This window comes from Falco biarmicus, chromosome 12 (genome assembly GCF_023638135.1).
Source record: "Falco biarmicus isolate bFalBia1 chromosome 12, bFalBia1.pri, whole genome shotgun sequence".
In the NCBI taxonomy this organism is placed as follows: domain Eukaryota; kingdom Metazoa; phylum Chordata; class Aves; order Falconiformes; family Falconidae; genus Falco; species Falco biarmicus.
In genome coordinates, this window is record NC_079299.1 from 33036178 (window position 1) to 33055695 (window position 19518).

At 44.2% G+C, this 19518-nt stretch overlaps 1 protein-coding gene across 11 annotated transcripts in view; it reads right to left on the reverse strand.

The window, feature by feature from the left end:
• KIZ (kizuna centrosomal protein) overlaps positions 1-19518 on the reverse strand; it is a 51116-nt gene that overhangs the window by 20629 nt on the left and 10969 nt on the right. For 9 of the 11 annotated variants that reach the window (XR_008825067.1, XR_008825065.1, XR_008825064.1 and 6 more), the window contains 7 exons: positions 18862-18954; positions 13949-14324; positions 11173-11422; positions 6670-6804; positions 5345-5509; positions 3890-4040; positions 231-390 (listed from right to left, as the gene is read on the reverse strand). Coding sequence is in view for 7 of the 11 variants with exons in the window: in XM_056357848.1 (XP_056213823.1) it covers positions 231-390; positions 3890-4040; positions 5345-5509; positions 6670-6804; positions 11173-11422; positions 13949-14324; positions 18862-18954 (1330 nt within the window). In the remaining 4 variants the exon portion in view is untranslated. Of the gene's footprint in view, positions 1-230; positions 391-3889; positions 4041-5344; positions 5510-6669; positions 6805-11172; positions 11423-13948; positions 14411-18861; positions 18956-19518 lie in introns of those variants that run through there. The other 2 variants (XM_056357852.1, XM_056357854.1) reach the window with 2 other exon arrangements.

Consider the following 19518-nt stretch of genomic DNA (forward strand, 5'->3'; position numbering starts at 1 on the left):
TGCTCCTGCAGAAAAAAAGCAGTCACAATAGGCATCGCTCATTTTAAGAGGTAACAAGTATGACGAACGGTACTGATATATTTAGGAAAATCCCTCCAAGTTCATTACAAATACACATTAATTTGCCAGTCACTATAATACAGTCCCCTGCGGGTTTGGATAGAAAATACATATATACAGAGAAGGACAGTAACTTTGAGCGCACAGCCAGACCGTTTACCACTTGTTACCTTGTTCTCCCGCGCCGGCGAGCCAGGGAGCGTGTTTTGCCGGCTTTATTTCCTCACCGTCGTTTGGGATCGATGGCAAGCTGTAAGATGACTCATTACTCTGAATAGATGGCCTATCCCCACACTCTTCTGGAAGGACCTCTCTCAACACTGGTAGAGCCTGCAGCATTAAAAAAATAAAAATAGCCACAGCCCTATTATCCTTCATCTCAAGCGTTTTCCAACATACATTTAGGCTAATCTATAATTCACGGTGTAGTCTGTTTCCAGGGTGGTTTTTTTAGATGTTAAATTACCTCTGCGTTATATCAGCGCTAGTTCAGAAATTGCATTCTGCCTTGAAGTAACGCAAACTTTGAATTATTCTTTTAATCACTAGGTTTTCTGGAAATGCTCAGCATTCCCTGCCTCACGCGTTCAGGGTAAGCAGAACAGAAGGGTGTATCAAATACACTGCAACAGCAACAGACTGAGAAGAAATCTCTCCGTTTCAGGCACGCAGCGATAAGGCCAGGGAAGCCACAGTGTTAGCAACAGCTGCAGCTTAAAACAACACTGAGACTGATAGACCTTGGTCACAGCTTGACCAAGCCAGCCTCTGCCGGGCACGGCTGCGATTCTAATCCACGGTATTCCTGCACATTCATAAAGTTTGGTCCGTCCTGCCTGTGCCTGCAAGCCCTCCGCGGCAGCATATTCAGACGTCCACAGTTAAACGTATTTTTAATGCAAAAAATTAAGTTGGAAGCCAGCACCTTTATAGGGAGCTGAACGAACCTATGTAAATGTCTGAGTTAAAAACAGGCTTAAAATAAAGCAATCACTTTTTCAGCTACCATCCGCCTGTATTAGAAGTACTGTGTGTGGCTTTATAAAGCCCTGAGAGCAGGAGAAATCATCCTTCCTGGTGTTTATTATTTCACAAAGAGCAGCAAGGGCTTTTTGGGCCTCCTATCTCTTCTTTACTTATAGGGTGTTCCTCTTGGTTTTATCTTGTAACCCAAAATATGGTCTGGAGTCTTTAAAATCAACTAGATTTTCTGCCCTAATTATCTAATTGTTTAATAAAACAGTAAGCCTTCAGCGATGAAAAACAACATCTTAGAGAGAACTCCAGGCTTTTTAACTTATTTTGCTATACCGACCTGAGAGTATGGGACAACTCCAAGCCAAAACACTCTGGACTCGTGAGGATCTTTTGTTCCCCGCATCTGCCCCTCCTCATTAATCTATATTTATTTAGGAGCCCAGAATGGCAACTTTTCAGTCTTAAAAACAGCTTGCTGAGTTTTTTTCTTTGTTAAACTTACATAGGGGAAGTCTCCCTGTAAAAACAACGTGAGCAAGCTGCTACTTTATCCAAAAATGGGGACGGACTTTAGGTATCACTTTCTTAATGTAAAGAATGCCTTAAATTACAGGCAGGACTGGGAAATCTTTACTATTGAAGTAAATTAATTCCCATCTAGCAGTTTATCTCAGTGTGGATTTCTCACACCAGAAGTACTTTGTTTACCTATCTGCAGTATCATTTAACATCCAAATAGGTACAAACCACCAACAACAAATACAAGCACTCAGTGTAAACTCTAACACCACAATTAGTCCAGGCAGAAGGACAGGAGAACCAAAGCTCAGCATCACAGGGACCATGGCAATTCTGGCGTGGCTGACACCTCCATCAGGGCATGAAGACAACCAACATGCTGCATGAGCCACACCGGTCTTATTCTGACAGGAGTGTAACTTGACTGATGAAGGCACTCAAGTCTCCAGCTGTCGCAGCCAAGGGACTATCCCACTGCCCAGAAGAGGTGTCACTACCACATCAGCTCCCCAAGGCTGTCCTATGTTCCACTGGAACAATACCCAATTTTCTTAACAGGGATAATGGGACAGATCCGTGAGAGAAGAGAAAAACTGATAGTAAGATGTAGAGAACAGAAGAGAGACATAGTTTAGCGATAAGAGACAAGGAGAAGACAGGCAGGTGGACAGACTCTGTGGACTGCTGCAATGGGAAAGATGCTGAAGGCACTGGAGAAGAAGGTGGACCTGCTGCTGGTCATCACCAAACCCCTGCAGACCACAAGTGCTGATGGGGATGGAGGTGACAGACTTGCCAGGGAGCAAAAAGGCCCCCCACCTGCACCTTCATCCTGCTGCCTGGCTGTACAGTACCATCATCCAGTGGGGTTCTTGGCAGATCCTTAAGCTCTAGGAGAAAGAAGCCATCAACATGGGCCAAAAATTCAAACTTTGGAGTCATAAATATATAGGTGCAGATCACTTATGAGTTCACTACTGCATTATACACATCTTTATGGTAAAGCAAATGCTCCAGTACACGCACATTGCATAATTTATATTGATCCTGTTCTGTGCAACCTGCTTGGAAATACGGTGTTTCAAAGTAGAGGATGCCTCCTGGCTTTACGTTTAATTGACTGGATCCACTGAATAGGTAGTAGAAATGTTAAATGAATACGTGTGGGCCACAGTAACACACAGCAATAAACAGATTACTGCTGCGTATATTCACCCATAAAGCTTGTGTTATTGAGCTTTGACTTTGTAGAAGTTTTTTTACATGCAATTATAAATTTATGTATGGTATTTGTTTATCTGTCACCAGTGCAATGATACATTCCTTGCTCATCTCTTCTACTTGACTGACTGTACAAAGGACAGAATACAAATTACTTGGCCAGATACAGAAGCAGCAGCTACCCTGGCTATAACTGAAAGTCTACAACAAACAAAAATATTACATCTTCATTATTTGTTTCAAATGCTATTAAAACTAGAATACAGTAAAGCAGCTCAAACTGCTTTTTAATTTCTTGTTTACAATTAGAGCAAAAAATATTTTTTACACGTTTTTTTGGAGCAGAGCATGGGGCCAATTTGTTACCAGCAGGCTGCCTGGCAGATCTCCCGTTCCCAGTGCAGCAGCAGCTGGGACTTCACCCCGGTGCCAGCGTCCCAGCTCTCCTGGCATGGCTGCAGCCCGGGCGCTGGAGGCAGCGGGGATCGGAGCCCTGCCCTCCCCCCGCGGCTGGCTGCTCTGGGTGTGCAGCAAAGGAGGGTGGGGCACTTACGGGTCTATCAAATGCCAATTTTATAATTTTTTTTAAGAGTCAGTTTATAACCTTTTGTATTAACATTTAAAAATACGAGCATGCTACTATTTGTGAAATGCTTTGTGCATTCAGTGTACCAAACATAACTGTTTTAAAAGAAAAAAAAAAGATCAAAATACACCATGATAAAAAGCTACCAAGCCACAGAGAAAGACAGATGATAGAAACCTTGTGATAAATTTGCACCACAGGAAATGCGTGACCTTGTTTAAATAAATAACTGGTTTGAAGGGTGGAAAACAAGATGCCCCCCTGGAGACCTTAAAGAGACTGTTTTCTTCATGGGATGAAGTGCTGTATGTATTTGCCCCAAGACAAGCAAAGAACCTGTATTCTCTCCTTACCCACCTCCTAACAGTCTCCGAGGCTGATTAACGAACGCAGACTGCTTGTCATTCCCCTTAAAAGCCCACACACTGGACTGTATGAGCAGCACACAGGGCTCATCTGACCTTAACAGCGCAAATCAGTCTCTAGGTGTCATCCATTTAAATATTACTAGGTGCAAGTGCCAACCTGGCCATCCTGTGCCTCCTTGCTGGAAACCAGCAGTCTTCCAAACATATCTGCCACTTCTTCTGTGAGCTGAACCTGGTGCTTTTTCAAGAACAAGGCATGGCTGCTCAAGCAAGTCCGCAGCACGTCCACATCCCACTGCTGGTCTGGCCTGAGGAACAAACCGAAGCACCGTTAGTGGGACACCCCACGCACACCAGGCTCACACAGGTGCCGCACTACTCATTTATCTGGACAAGCCGATCAACATGCAGTGGGAAAAGCCATCATGCATTGTCCCCCACTTTTTCTTTTAAAAATGTTCAAAGTGGAAAATGTGATAAGTTACTCATGACTTCTGCAAATGTGGGGAGGATGGACAGGGGTGACTGTCATCATGTCTGTCCCCTGGGTACATCCTGAGATGCAGGATCAGGAGACATTAAACCTTTCCTGCATCCCCTTGTCTCAGCCATGGGCAGACCTGGCTTACTCCATTCAGGCGCTTCCCCAGGCTTATCCTTTTTTTTTTTTTTTCCAGAAATCTTTTTATTATTTTTGAGCAAAAGTGCTTTTTCTTTTAACACAGAAAATATAAATACTGCAATCTTGTTCACCAAAGATGTTTGTTTTTCCAGTTGCTCCAATGAAGTTTCACAAACAGAGGAGCGAATTCCAATTAACTCCACAAGTGTTTGTCCCTAAGAAACCATTCAGGAAATACAACAACATATTAGTGCTCGCAGGCATATCGGCCTCAAAAGGAGAACCAGGTATAGTTAAATAGACCATTCTTCAGCGCTCACAAGTGCCCCGATCCTGCTAACACTTGAGCACTGCTAAGCCTGTAACAGGGAGGAAGGTCTAGACAGAAGCTAAGTAAGAAAGAATGGAAATTGTTTTCATTACTGTATTGGAGACCTAAAAAAAAAATATTTAAAAAAAATCAATTCTCACTTGTCCTTGTGGCATACGCACAGGAAAGCAAAAAACCATTTTGAATAACTGCGGTTTATTGTTTTTAAAGGCTATATGCATCTTCTGCTTCACAGAAAAATAATTTGCTTCTCAAAATTACATTCCCCATGTTTACGTGCCTGAGACTCATGTTGAAGATCACAGAAATTACTGGCTAAGAGGTCTCTGAAGTTAATATGTTTTCCTCCCTGCTGGAGCAGCCTGGGGGAGGTGATGCCGTGGACTGGGTGAGACAGGGAGACCTGGCCCAAGTGCTGTCCAGCATTGTAAGATTCACCATCAGTGAATGAAAAGGAAAATAAATGGATTTGCTTAACGTTCTCATTTCAAGTCACACAGCTGCTGCCAAGATGCGTAAAGATCAGCACTCAGATGTCTTTATTTCCTGGTATGATCGGAGGTCTGGCCTCAGGTCTGCTTTCAGAGAGGCAGAGCAGGCTTGGGGAGGAAAGAAAAGAATGTTAATCACACCCACACACAAGTTTTGTGTCTGCGTACCTGGTTTGCTTTTCATCTACCGCTGCACCTTTAGCATCAAGTGTTTTCTCAGGTAGAAGACATCCATTCAGAGCGCTCTGTAATAAAGCCTGAAGCTGATGAAGGACAACTGCTTCACATGCTTCAAGGTCTTCTTCTTTCAGATTGCCAGCCCGATTACAAAAGCTACAAAATAAAGCAGGTATTACATGCGACGTTTATTTAAAGCCCAGACAGTCAGCATCTGTTGAAGGCAGAATCTGTAACACTTCTCCTGGCTAATGGAATAACTGGTGAGACATCCCAGAGGGACAAACACCTGTGATGCTCTCCGCGAAAGATGCAGAGGATCAGGAGATCCAACCCAGCACTTGAAAAATGCCAGGTTTAATCTCACACCTTTGCTTTTTGACAGGGAGAGGAACTAGCACACATCCACTTGGTGAAACCGCTTCTTGGCCAGGCAGCTCTGGCCATGCTGCCACCAAAGTGGTGATGTTACAGGAACCTGCCTCCAACAGCAGGCTGGAGGGCCAGGTCAGTTACGCAACCCTTCCTCCTAATTCCCTAGAAATCCTCTACCCATCAAGTGCTTACAAGAATCCTAGTTTAGGGAAGCTGACATACAACTTTAAATAAAATTACAAAGCCGTTCCCAGTTCTTGTAATTAAGAGCCTGTGCTGCAGAGGGGCAGCAAGGACTCTCTGGCCCTCGTTTTGTTAACAAGTGGGTTTTGGTGATTCTCTTTACTCTTTTACCTTGAAGAAGAAATTATTTTTCTGGTTATTGTTGTCTACCTGAATAAATCAGGTAGCAGCACTACTAGCTAAGGGGACGCTCTCATTCTTGGAAATAAGTATTTACTTCACCTAAGGGATCTATGGAGCAAGGCTGCAAGACATGCTACATTTAGGAAAGAGTATTTGTTGGAGTAATTTGCGCATGTGCTTCTATGTGCCCTATTTCAGCTCTCTGATGACATTAAAACGGTGGAAGAGGAGGGAGGCCTCTTAGCAACTAGCAATATTTGTTTGCAGGAGCCCGCCTGCTTTTTGCACCAGCCATTTGTCACCACAAGAGCGAGGACTCTGGCTCAAATCTCAACAGGCTCCTGCAAAGCTGCTCGGTAACATCCTCTCCCCACTGCTCACCCAAATTCAAATAGAAGCATGTAAGCAATCAACAGCAAAACTATTACAAGCAATAGGTTGCATGTATGGCAGCAAGCAGACAAGAATACGGGTGACGGGGTTAAGGCGCAGGCAGCACAGCCTGCCTCCCCGGTTCTTGCCGCTCTATGAGGGCAGCAAAGAGGGGAGGCAGCTTGCAAGGAAATGGCATTAACCTGAGCAGCTCCGCCGTCCCCATCGTCCCCACGTGCTTGCCCTGGTACAGAGCCTGGCGCTGGGGGCTCATCCTCACCACCACATCTTCTATCAACTGCAGCGCACAAGAGAGTCCCACCAGCATCCTGTGGTGCCTGTGGATGACCGCAAACAGGGCTTGAGGTGACCAGAGTTGCGACAGGTATTTTAAATGCATTGCCTTGCCGTCACACCCGTTGGAAAAACACACACCCTCATTTTAGCTTTTCAAAGCCAACAACAGCAGAACCCCCCGGCGCTTGAGCTCTGTAGGAAGGAAAAGAAATAAAAAAGCACATGAGCAAACAAACTATCCAAGAATCAGCCAGGGCTTGAGATGCTGCATTGAAATTACCCCTGTGCTGGGTAGTTTTAATTCCTTCACCTCCACAATCGAAACAAATCTGGTGACCACCTACAGGTATGGGCACATAACTGGGACCTCAGAGGGGGTTTGATGAAGCTGCACCTCTATAATGATGCAAATTAGGACTTAAACATTGAAACAATACAGCAGGCTAATCCTTGAACAGAGGTGTCAGTGGCTATTCAGGTCCAGGCCGGCTGCCTGCTTTGTTGGGGACTTTCCAGGCCAGGTCTCCACCAGCAACGCCCCAGCTGGGCCGGCGCCCGCAGAGCCCCACAGGCAAAATAAAGATTTATTTTTGTTTCTGCAGCATGTAGAAGCCGACATATTTATACAGTTAACCTTGGTTTATGCTCCCTCAAGTGAAAAGCTCTACGCACGAAAGCTTGCGTTGCTTTTGCCATCATGTTAAGCTGTACTAAAAATTGTGTTTTTCATTGGACTGTTGGGCAACAGTGAACAATTAAGTGGGAGCTGCCGTGCATTTAGTTGAGTTTCCTAGACATTTAATAAGCAAAACAATACCAGGGAGATCACATATGCAGTTAAACAGTGCTTTTTCTTTTCCCCTAGTCTTACAAACCCTGTATTTTAGCTGCCAGCTCGTTTCCCATTGTTTTCCTCCCGCTGGGTGGTCCTTCCAGGGTGCCACTCGAGAGGGATACAATAATAAAAAGGGAAGGGGAAGGAAGGGACACCAACATAAAGAAAAACAAAATGTATGACAATCTGCAGCAGGCTACGGATCAGAGGTCAGCAAACAAGAGGTCCTTCTCTTTTACAGGTTGCTTCCTGGAAACAGTCTGATTAAGCTGACAGCTTGAATTATGTGTTACATTTTGTAATGCACAATCCATCTGTGCTAAGTCCTCTTCAATGCAGCTGAAGCAGCACAGGCATAAGCTCTGCCTTTTTCCACCCCTTCAGCGCAGGCCTTAAAATAGTCATCATCTTTTTCTGCACTAATTCTCAGAGACCCTCTCCCCCCACCACCTCCCGCAACCCGGGTTTAAGCCCTTAAAGAAACGGCCGGGTGCTCTAAGGAATGGTAAGAGGATACGGAGCCTTTCACCTCCGGTTCAGCAGCTCAGACCGGCAACAAACCACCGAGGACCAGAGCTATCGGATGGCTTCACCTGGCGGGAGGGGGGCTCGGGCACCTTTATGGTGCCGCTCAAACAAGCCAGGCAAGCTCCAGGGATGCAAGACCCGAATGGAAAATACACAGCCCAGGCTCTCATGTGGGTCTGAGCTGGCAGGATGAGTCTGAAAGCATGTGTACAGCCTCTGATCAACAAGCCCACCCAGCAGCGCTCAGAAACACAGAAGTTATTTGCCAAAAATCGTAATTTTTAATAACTAAGATAGCAAAATTGCAGCACCCTACTGTGGACTGCAGCCAAGGCACAAACCTTACACTAAATAACTTTTCACAGCAACATCACCTTTACTTGGTTAAGAACTCAATGATGTTGTCACGATAACCATTCTTCTAGCTGGAGAAGGCAGTCTGAAACTAGGCTGAACTCACCCAGCAGTAAAACATGACCTGCAAACACTGCGGAGAAAAAAACCCAAAACTTTTTTTAAAAAAAAAGAGAATGCTATCTCTGCAGTAAGGTAGGAAAGGCATTTTCTCCAATATGTAAACTTGTGACTTCCTGACATGCAACAACGATTATGTTTTGCCTCTCAAGTGAGCTGTGGTCTCTGCACACGAGAGTTCAGCTCCATCACCTGTACTCACTTCAAGTAATGCATCAAAAGGGAACAAACAGCCCAAAGACAACAGGTGAGGGAACGGTACTTTGTTTGGATGGCACAGAAGCAACACTGCTGCACTGGGAAAGTCCAAGCTACAAATATTTCAATTTAAGGTGACAAATATGCATAGTTTTGCATAATTTCAGCACATTTATTCAAACAGATTAGGAATTTCATCAGAAAAGCACGCGGACTGAAGGGACATCACAAGACGTACGACACGGCTCATTTTGTTAAACTGTGGCATGATACATTCAGACCAAAAAATGTTGCATTCTCATTGTTTGTATAACTTACATAATTGAAATTCATGTACTAATAACTTGGAAACTTCTCTCCCCCAGATTTTCAGCTCGTGAATTATTTTGCAAGACTTGAGCATGCCTGCTGAATTTCACGTGCATTGGAAAGACAGACTTGGAAGGTCCACCTGGTTTCAAGTGCAACAACAGAAATGCTGCTTATCCCACCATGAGATCTTTCATGCCTGCCATTTTCAAAATTTTATCCCTGCTTTCATTTTCAGGTAAAACAAATTAAAATTTGTATCTTTCCTGCAGAAACAGCTATCAATGGCAATCCCACTTCCATGGCCTTAAGAAACAGAGGTATTCGGCTTCGCATTACGTAAGAGGAAACCTCCACGTTCTGGTTTCAGTTGTGCTCTGGAGATAATGCGAGTAGTGAAACCTTTTGTATAATTTAGCTGGGCTTCAAGAGCATCACACAACATTTTCATCAGTTTGTGAACAGCGAGGCATCACTAGTGTTGACAGGGAGAGAACAGAAGGTTAAATGACTATTGCTCAGCTATGACTTCTCTAGCAAAGGCAGGCACTCTATGCAACTTCCCTACAAAGTGTTATGATTAACAGGTGTTATACAAAAGAAAAACTGGGTAAAAGCTATTTAGATGTAAATTAGATGATGTTTCCCTAGCAAGTAACAGTCTGATGCAAATGTGAAATGATAAAGTTACAGAAGTGTATATTGATGGCCACTGGTTTCTGCTCAACCGTCATCTATTAAAACACAAACTAATATTGAAATCAGTAGCAAAGACAACATGACCATGAATGCAGGAAGAATAGATGAGTTAAGCAGATTAAAAAGCTGCAAACAATCAAAAAGAAAAAAAAAAACCCACACAAACCAGAAAAAGAGGAGTACTCATTCTCCAGGGGTAAAAACACCAGTTTCTTTTGTACCTGGTCGCTCCCCAACACCCCAACGCACAGCTACCACCTAACCACCCTGTATCTAGTGTCTAGTTAACTGCTCCAGCTAGGAGCATTTTGCATGGAAGTAGTACTCACACCAGGTAGGGAAACCCAAGGGGAGCAGAACCTCTGGAATACAGCACGTGCCTGCAGAAAAGGCTTTCCTCAATATTTCTGTTGTGACTGGGGGCAGGAAAATGCTGGTGAGGAAGGAGAAGGGTGTTGAGGATACAGAGGAGAAGGAAAGAGAAGCATGCTGCTAAGGCAGAGCAGGCAGGAGAAAGACAGCAGCTGTAGGTCACAAAATTGTGGGGTCAAGCAGTGGTAGGATGGCCGGGGTGAAGGGGGATGTGGACATGAAGCACTGCAGAGCAACCCAGCAGCACATGGACTTTCAAAAGAACTAGGAGACAGGAGATAAAAGTGGGAGGGATGCTGTTGCTGCAACATGGCACAAGGCGAGGACAGGAAGGGCTAATGGTGGTTGGCATGGGGCTGTTCGAACACAGCAAGGGAGCAAAGCCAGCCCTCCCATGCAACCTGGGCAAACGCCATGGGCCATCTCAGAGCAGGTATTACCCTGCCAGGATGGGGATGTACTTCCCTGTCTTACAAGGGCCTTGTGAGGCCAAAAATCCAGCTACGATTGATATTACAGCCCTCTGATATTGCAGCTGTTGGCAGTAAAGCCCCACCACTTTCACTCGGTAGCAGAGGACAAGCTGTGCACCTGTGTCGCACTTTCCTCAGTTTTTCTTTCTCTCCTTCTCTCACTGCTACTTCCAAACAAAATGTTCAAAATATTCAAACAACTGGAAATTTTAATCCACAGAAAGTATGCTGTTTAGTAAATTGTATTATTATAAACTTGTTGAAATAAGATTTGTGTACATTTAAAGAACTTCTGTTGCATTTTAACAAGCATACTTAACTTGTCCAAGTCTGACCTGAACAAGTTACCTGAGGCCATCAACCACCAGCGCAGAGGCAGCAAGATAATAAACAAATAGGTAAGAAGTCTTTCCCCCTGTACATGAGCTTTAGCTCCGCACATCAGCGAAGCTGCAAAAATAGCCTCCAGAGCACACACTAACGAGTGAGTACCGGCAAAGACAAAATATTTAAGGACATACCCATCTGGTCCTGAGCTGACCGAGGGTTCCTTGTGCGCCACGGCAGGGTTTGGTGGTTGCAGTGGGGAGCCCTCCACAGTGTGGGCATCCCTGCTCCGCTCCCAGCCGGTCACCAACGGGGCTGTTCCATGCAGCATGCCAGCAGTGCTCGGCACCACCTCCTCAGCGCTCCTGGGGACCGGGAGCTTGCTGCTGCTCTCCCAGCTTGCTTCCTTACAAGTCCACCAGTTACTCAGGCATGGCTTTGGTTCTGTAATAACAACAGCGACAACAATATTCCCAAAACATTAGCAGAACCAAGGAGTACATCGTAGCATAGGGAATTAAACTAAGATTGCCTATGCCATTTGCGCACCTCTCATTTAACACAGAGCATCCCCCTGCTCTCCCTTCACTTGGGGTTTCCCTGCCCAGCGTGTCCTTCCGCAGCGCTCTCGCAAGGGGGAGTCTGGGGAGGCTCCAGCCTCCACGCTCGCGCCTTTTGGGTTTGCAGCTCTGCCTGAGTGGGAAACAAAGCTGGCACTCCTCGCTCCTCAAAAACCACCCCCGGCGTGAAGACCAGCTACTTCACTAAAACCTCCCTGAAGGAATGGTGAAACGGGAAAGCTGGAAAAAGCTTTTCTTAGGGGGAAAAAGGTGCACGTAAAGAGGCTACTATCGTACACATTTTTCTACACCTTGCAGAAGAAAAACATGCCTGGAGGCTTTTAAACTCTACATGTTAATTGCCTTCTCTAAAAGGTACCGGGGCTGAATCACGCTTCTAAGATGACAGATACACTCCACCTATCTTTTTATAGCATGCCAAAAGTTAATGGACCAGGCAGTGCTGTAACAAAATAGTATTGCTATGGAAATTCCCAGTTTTCCATAAAATTCACCACGGGTTTAAATTAACCAGCATTCACACACCTGCTAACACTACAGCACCCAGCATTTCTGCCTGTCTTGGTCATGGAGTTTCACTGGAACTAAATCACTTAAGGTTTATGCCAAACAGTAGCTGCTGCCAGGATGGGCTCTCTTGGCCTTGTTCCAAATTTGTGAAGCAAGTATGTGCAACAGAAACCTCACACCTGCTGGGAAACAAGGATAGAGAGGAACTGAGGGTTTTTTCCACTTTGGGGCTGGAGTGACAAAAGGGCCATTTTCTTGCTTTGGTAACGTGGCGGCAACAGGGTTTATTCTGTTCTAAATTTTGTGCTGCCACTGCCTAGCTCAACACACAGCTGCGAAGCTCTGCACCAAGCTGGCAGCAGAGCCCAGCGCGTGCTTGCCCCTGGTATCTTCATCAACTCCCATCATTTGCAGCATGGAAAGTCAAGCTTAGGAGAGCTGGAACAAGCCAGTCCCCTCCACGCATTCAAACCTGGACCACATTAGCCTGTTCACTTCATAACATGCATTTGGCAGCGGACAGACATAAGAAGCCCCCCAGGCAGTCCAAGGCGATTACTGTGCCATTTGACAAAAACCTCATTTTGATTTTGAACCCAACTGTACGGTTTCTCTGAAGGCAGAGATACTGCATTCCAGACATTAAATGGGTATTTCTTTCCCAGACACGATGCTGGCCACCTCGGCCTTCCCCGCAGGGAGGAACCAGCGCTCTGCAGAGCCCAGGGCTAACGTAAGCCCGGCTGGACTGGTCTCCTTCCAGCACCAACAAGGACAGGCTTTCATTAAAATGGAGAAGTGGCAAATGCATCACATGAAAGAAAATGAGAGGCAAATAAATTCCTTAGAGAAATAAGGAGGAATGGAAAAAAACCTTGAGAAAGAGGATGCCAGAAAAACCCTGAGGACAGAAGAGCATCTGATGGGGATGCCAGTTTTCCTCTATAAAGAAACCCAAAATCATTACAGGAGAGAAGTCGTCCCCGCATCATTAGGGTTGCCACCAGTCTCCATTATAAATAGCACAATTTTAGCAATTGTTATGGGGCTTGGGAAAAACTAGTTTAAGTTGAAAACTGCTATGTTAACTGGGAAGGCAGGGGAGAGTATTTCTGCAAGGTCTCAAAAAAAGGAATAAACTTTTACTTAGCGACAAATCTTTGTCACTGTGACTTCAAAAAGAAGACCATTTGCTTACTCCAAAGTAACCAACCAAGCCAGTAAAATGGGAGAGAACACATGTTGCCAAGATGGGGGTGGAAGGGAAAAAAAAAAAAGAAAGGAATGACAAGTTGGAACACAGCTGTCACAAGCAGCACATCTCACCCCAGAGCCTGAGTATCTTGGCTGGGAGGGTCTGCATCACCCTTCTCAGAGCAGCCCAGAACACAGCAGACCACCAAGGAGGAGTTAATCCAGCCACATCTGGGGACATACCGATCCTCACTCTACATTGCCAAATCCCACTTTTGGAAAAGGTTGAACTATTGTGCAGAAGTGTGTGAGGGTGAAGGAAATCAACCTGAAACAGAAGTGACATACTCTTCCAGTAAAGTAGGTTCACATTAAGCCTCAGTTTAAGAAGTTCAGACTACTTTAGCACAACCATGGGCACAGCAGTGAAGAAATCTTCACCTTCTAACAGTGAACCTGAACAGGTTATCAGCCCCTAGGAAGCCCTTGCCTGCCCAGATGAGCAGCCTGGGAGGAAACAGAGTTAAAAGGAAAAAAAGAGAAAGAAAAAAAATTTAGAGTGCCACCATGCTTCAACCATAGTGCAACAGGTATAGGAGAAAGCAGCAGCCATGGGCATCGCTCTGGTTGGGATGAGCGTGTCCCAGTGCCAGGCAGAGGCAGACAGGCACACATCCTGCCGTACCTGGGATGCTTCCCTGTGGCTCTTCCTCCTTGGGGGTAGCTGGTTTAAGATCAGAAGCTGAGGAGATGAGCTGCTCGGAGCCTTCCTCACTGGCAGCCAGGTCCCTGTGTCTTGCTACTCCCTCCACTGATGCATCGCTCTCTAAATCAGCATTTCTTCTCTCTGGACCAGGTTCTTCAACTGACAGAGAGCATGACGGTGAGTCGAGTGTCAAGCAGCTCTCTGTGGGCTGGGGGTGGTTCTGCTGTGCGCCCAAACTTCCAGCGGCAGAGACAGCTGAGGTATGGCAGCCCATAAAGACTGTTGCTGGATGATACAGTCCTGTTAGCACGCCTGTCTTGGTGCTGATTTCTGCCTGTCTTCCAACCTGCGGCATCTGAAGAACACATGTGGGAGATGGTTTAAGGAAACACACAGGCAGCACATTGCAAATGGAGCTTCTAGAGGCTGGCATGTTAGTTTCTGGAGAGAAAAGTATCACAGAATTCAAGTATTTTCTACAGTAGTAGTATTATTATTATTAGACAAACACTTGGCACGCATTTCTGGCATCCTAGCGTGAAAACAAGGGCCTGGACCTCAACTGATGTTCTTGTGAGCCAAAACAACCAGTGGCAAAAGTGCACTGCACACCCAACCAAGCTAAAAGAGACTGAAATATATGAAGGACTTCAGTCAGAACAGTTACTGTTGTTTTTTTTTTTTTCAAATGGGCAAATCTTTAAGATTAGATTCCTGCAAAGGCTTTTAAGGCCCTGGACCAAAGCATGACCTTTTAAGTCACCATCCCTGGAGGTATTTACAAGATGTGTAGATGTGGGACATGGGTTAGTGGTGGACTTGGCAGTGCCAGGTTAACAGTTGAACTCGATCTTACAGGTCTTTTCCAATAACGATTCTATAATTCTATTTAGAGCCATCCACAAAGTCACTGAAAATGCCTTGAAGTTCCTGACTGTAGAGGAACCATTGTGCTCTACTTGTATGCGAGACGGTACAGCTGCCGGTAGCCTGTGGTTTAGGCACCGCAGCATCCCCAAGCCAGGAGAGGATCATTAGGACACCATTGCAGTGTCCGTGGCACAGCTGGCCTTTCTGGAGCCACCCACAGCAGCACCTCTGAGCAGTCTCCTCCTGCTGCTCTTCTCATGGTCTTCTCCTGAAGGCAACAGGATGGGAAACAGTCCCCAGAGAGCTGGAACCGTACATCTGCCATCACTCACTTGTCTATATTTCCAGCTTTGCTCACAGCACATCAACAAAGCAAATAAGAACGAGGCAAAAATCACTGCATTCATTGTCTTCCTTCTGCTCTTTCCTGTCTGTTAAATCACAATGATGAGGAAGGACTACTCAGCTAACCCCACGTAGATGAAATTGCATTTTCCACAAGGCAACTTGGGGCACCAAGTAGAAACATTTTAAATGGCACTTTCCTCCAAGGACTGTTGAACTTGCATGAAAATAGTTCCAATGGCATAACCACTCTGCTTCTAAATCCCAGTATTTTAATACTTGCCTTTTTTTCTTTGTAAATCTACTCAATCAGAACAATTTAGGAGGAGTGGCTGCTGCCACCACTACTACTAAAAGGTCACCGCCAGTTTATGCAAAGCCAAAATTAGCTATCGTAATACCATTGTTCATACTAAGCAGGGCTTACTTTTCAGCCCTGAATCACAGCAGGACAATTTACAGTCACCTCCACACCTCTCTCCTCTTTCATTGCCTGACCTCTTCCTACCACACAAACTCAGCTGCCAAGCCCAGCTTAAAGGAAACAAAGGCATCTTGTCTAGTTTGTGACCAAGTTTCATTAAAAAAGCTCAAATTCCACGTAACAAGAAGCAGAACAAAAAGCCATGAAGTTATTTTAAGGAGGAGTAAAGGTTTGCTACTCAGATTAAGTTCACAGCTTATTCCATCACCACTGCTCGCGGGTTCCTCCTAATTACTTTTTGGGTGTTGGATTTGCTGCTTTAAAATGCATCTAGCAAGTACTTTATGGATTTAGCAGCTCCTGGATGTGGTGTTCCAAAACAAATGCAATTCGAACAGGTACAAGCGCTTGGCAGTCACACCTCTAACAAGCTCCTCTGATTGCTGAAAAAAATTATCTCTTCACTGCCTTTGGATTCTCAAAACAAAAGTATGGCACATAACACTGATCTAGGTACTGTTTTTACCACCAACAAACAAGATGGTAAAAACACGTAGATGGCTTACCTAAAACAGTCAACAAAATTACTGAACTTCACGTCACTCCAGCTGGGAGTTAAATGAAATCTCTGCACAAAGCACACTTAGAATCCTTTTTTTGGCTGTGAAGAGCAGGCTCCCCACTTCTTCCTCCAGTAACAAATACAATCTTTTTTACTATCATTAAAGTGTTTTGAAGACAACAAAGGTAAGAAAAAAAATGCCTTCCAACAGGACTTACACAAGGGCCCAGTCTCCCATGGCAGTGGCTGAGCACGTGAAAGCTAGGGAGGTGAGTGAAGTCCAGCCAGAGGCTTGTCTCTTCCAGGTGCCAGGTGTTACGCTCACCTGGTGACTCCTCCTTTCTCAGGCAAGGATGCTCTGCCACCCACGGGTGCTCCTGGGAGGTGCCCTATGCCCCACATCCAACAGGCATGGCAGTGCCAAGATGCACAAATCCAAAAACTTCAAGAAAGTGTTTTGAAGTTGAACAACAGACCTCACTGCACAAAGGCTTCAGAGGCCCAGGTTATAGGGCTCTGCCGGCTGAGAAGGACCTCTTCTCCTCCAGCTTCCAGCACCAGACTGCCAATACACTGGGCTTAAAGACTGGTGCTCAAGTCCTTTCCATGGAGAATCACGGTTTCTAGACAAATTGTGTTTGTGTATACGATTTCTGAGTTTGAAGACTCCCATAAAAATTGAGAGTCCTGAAGGGGACATATCCCACAGCTCAGCGAAGCACCAGATATGCACACTGGCGTTTTAGGGGCACTGTGATACTGACCATCTCTAGAAGATTGGTTCTGTGACTGTCCTTCTTGGTCTCCAAGACGCATCAGTGACAAGGTTATCACGTGATCACTGGCATCCTGACTAGCCTGAAGGAATATCCTGGATATACCACCTGTTAACCACACACGCTCACTATGACTGACTCGGTGCCACATCACCCAGAACAAACTCTTGTATTTTGGACATAATAAGAAGCAGATTTTAAGCGAAGTGAAGGTGGTGGGAAATGGACACCGTCAGTCTAAAAAAACCCCACAAACCCACAGAGCTACAAAGTAAGATCTGAGACACAGCACACAGACAAGGCAAAAGGATGCACAATTTAACTGAAGTTGCCTTTGTATTTAAGGAGGGAGAATGAGGAGAAAAAAAGAGAACGGGATCAAAGAGTCCACAATCAAGCTATTAACTGTAATTCAACATGAAGTGACATATTTGGGTATGCACCAAGTTCTTGTACTGTCCAAAACCTGCTAAGAGTTTTTAAAAATCTAACTCACATCTTGAGCCTTTGAAGTTCTAGTATTTATGTAAACTCTTCCATAGGTTAGAAATCACGTCTCCTACACTGACTGCTTTTAATTGAAGGTTCAAAATTAGCGGTCAAAAATAAACTCACCTTTTCACGTACAGCTGAATTAAAAATGTAATTCACAAACTGCTGGAGGTCTGCTTATATAGGTCAAGGTTGCTCAGGTTCATTGCTTTGTATATTACAGTTTAAAGAATGCTCTAAATTCAAGGTTTTTAACTTTTTAATCTATGGGGAAAACTTCCTATAAACTCAGATTAACAACTGCTAATGCACTGAAGAAAGAAAACTGAAAACCTTCCTCCTACTATAAAAACAAAACAGTGTGGCCTCTGTTTCTTTTCTGATAAGAGTCTTAAATACCAAACATTTAACTGCATAATAACATTTACTGGCAGCCAGGCTGCCTGCTTAGCAGATATATAAAGCAGGTAAAAGGAGGAAAAGTTAATTTCTTGGCTGAATGATTCCATCGGTAGCTATAGGGCAAACTAGAAAGTCTTTTAGTAAAGTAGCAGTTGATTCTTCTATCAATCTGCAGCACACATACTCTTCCAAGGAATGCATTAAATATGAAAATCATATCCCGTTATCATCTGTTTCCAGCTTTCAGCCCAGTAAGCTTTTCTTAATGAATGCTGTAGCCTAAGGGACAAGCATGCTGTTGGCTTTTCTGAATAATGGAGTGATGCTACCATTTTTGCTTATTACAATATCGACTAGCTGAGGGGGTTTCACACATAGTCACAAGTGACTACTCTTGCCAGCATGCTCCAAGTTATTACAAGATGTTTTTAGACATTTCATCTAAAAGAGCTTTACTGCTTTTAGTGAAGAAAACAGCTATGGTCTTGAACTGTATCATTTATATGGAGATAGGAGGAGGGATTAGAAGCCTGCATTACTACAGATATATAGCAGAATATATTTAAGTATTCCTTGTCAGTCTTTTTGTCTGTTACTTAGATACGCAATCTCTTTTTGCTTCTTCTGAGAAAAGGTCAAAATGCACAAAATTATAAATACACCGTATGAATTGACTACTGCATTTTTAAAAATACCATTCATTAAGAATATTTCCTCCTCGGTCAAGGCCATTTTCACACTATTCGGCACAGGAATTACAAAAACCAACACAAAAATGAATATAAAGAGTTAGTGCTCTCCTTCCTTTCTGATTCTAGATCTTTGGTTAAAATAATTGCACTTTTTACCCAGGTTATTCTACTTCACTCAGTCACTAAACAGCATTTCACACTACAAATGCCACAACAAAAATCCCCACGCAAAGACTGCTTAGCAATGCCTGCCTCTTCATGCAGCAGCTCAGAGGAAAGCACATCAATGTAATAAACACATTTCCCCACACACACTTCTTTCGCATTACCTGCTTGTTGTATTCTGCTTCCCTGTCACCTTCCGCTGACAAGTTACCTTCCTGAAGTGGTAACATACTTCTAATTTCTCTTCCATACCATGCCTAAAAGTGAACAAATCTATTACATAAAATTGAAAGCCAAAAAAACTCCACCACAAATCAACAAATATTACTTTGCAAATTGTGCGCTTTTAAATGTAATATCCTAGCAGCACTTTTTACTTGGACTATATTTAAAAAGCCAGAGATCCCATTTTCTCCTAATTTTTCCGCTCCCCTGAACAAATTACATGGCCTGTACACAGCATTCTACAGGTTTTTAATACACATGTACTCGTTCATGTAATTTAGAATCCTACAAAACAGTAATAACTTGCTGACTGAAATTTATTTCATTCCAACTGGTATTTGTTACGCCAAATTATTTCTGCTCTATCCAGACAACAAATCTGCTGCTTTGGGATGAAATGAGCTTTAGGATTTCTTTTTGTTTTACATACATCATCTTACAATTCACTGAGCTATTATAAGGAAAAATATATGGCAGATGTTATAAAGAGCAACCCAGCATGAAAGGCAACTTGCTGTAGTGTTACTAACAAACAACTGCACACACCGTCTTCACCTCCACTACATTGTTTAATTGACCAAATGTAATGCGTTCGT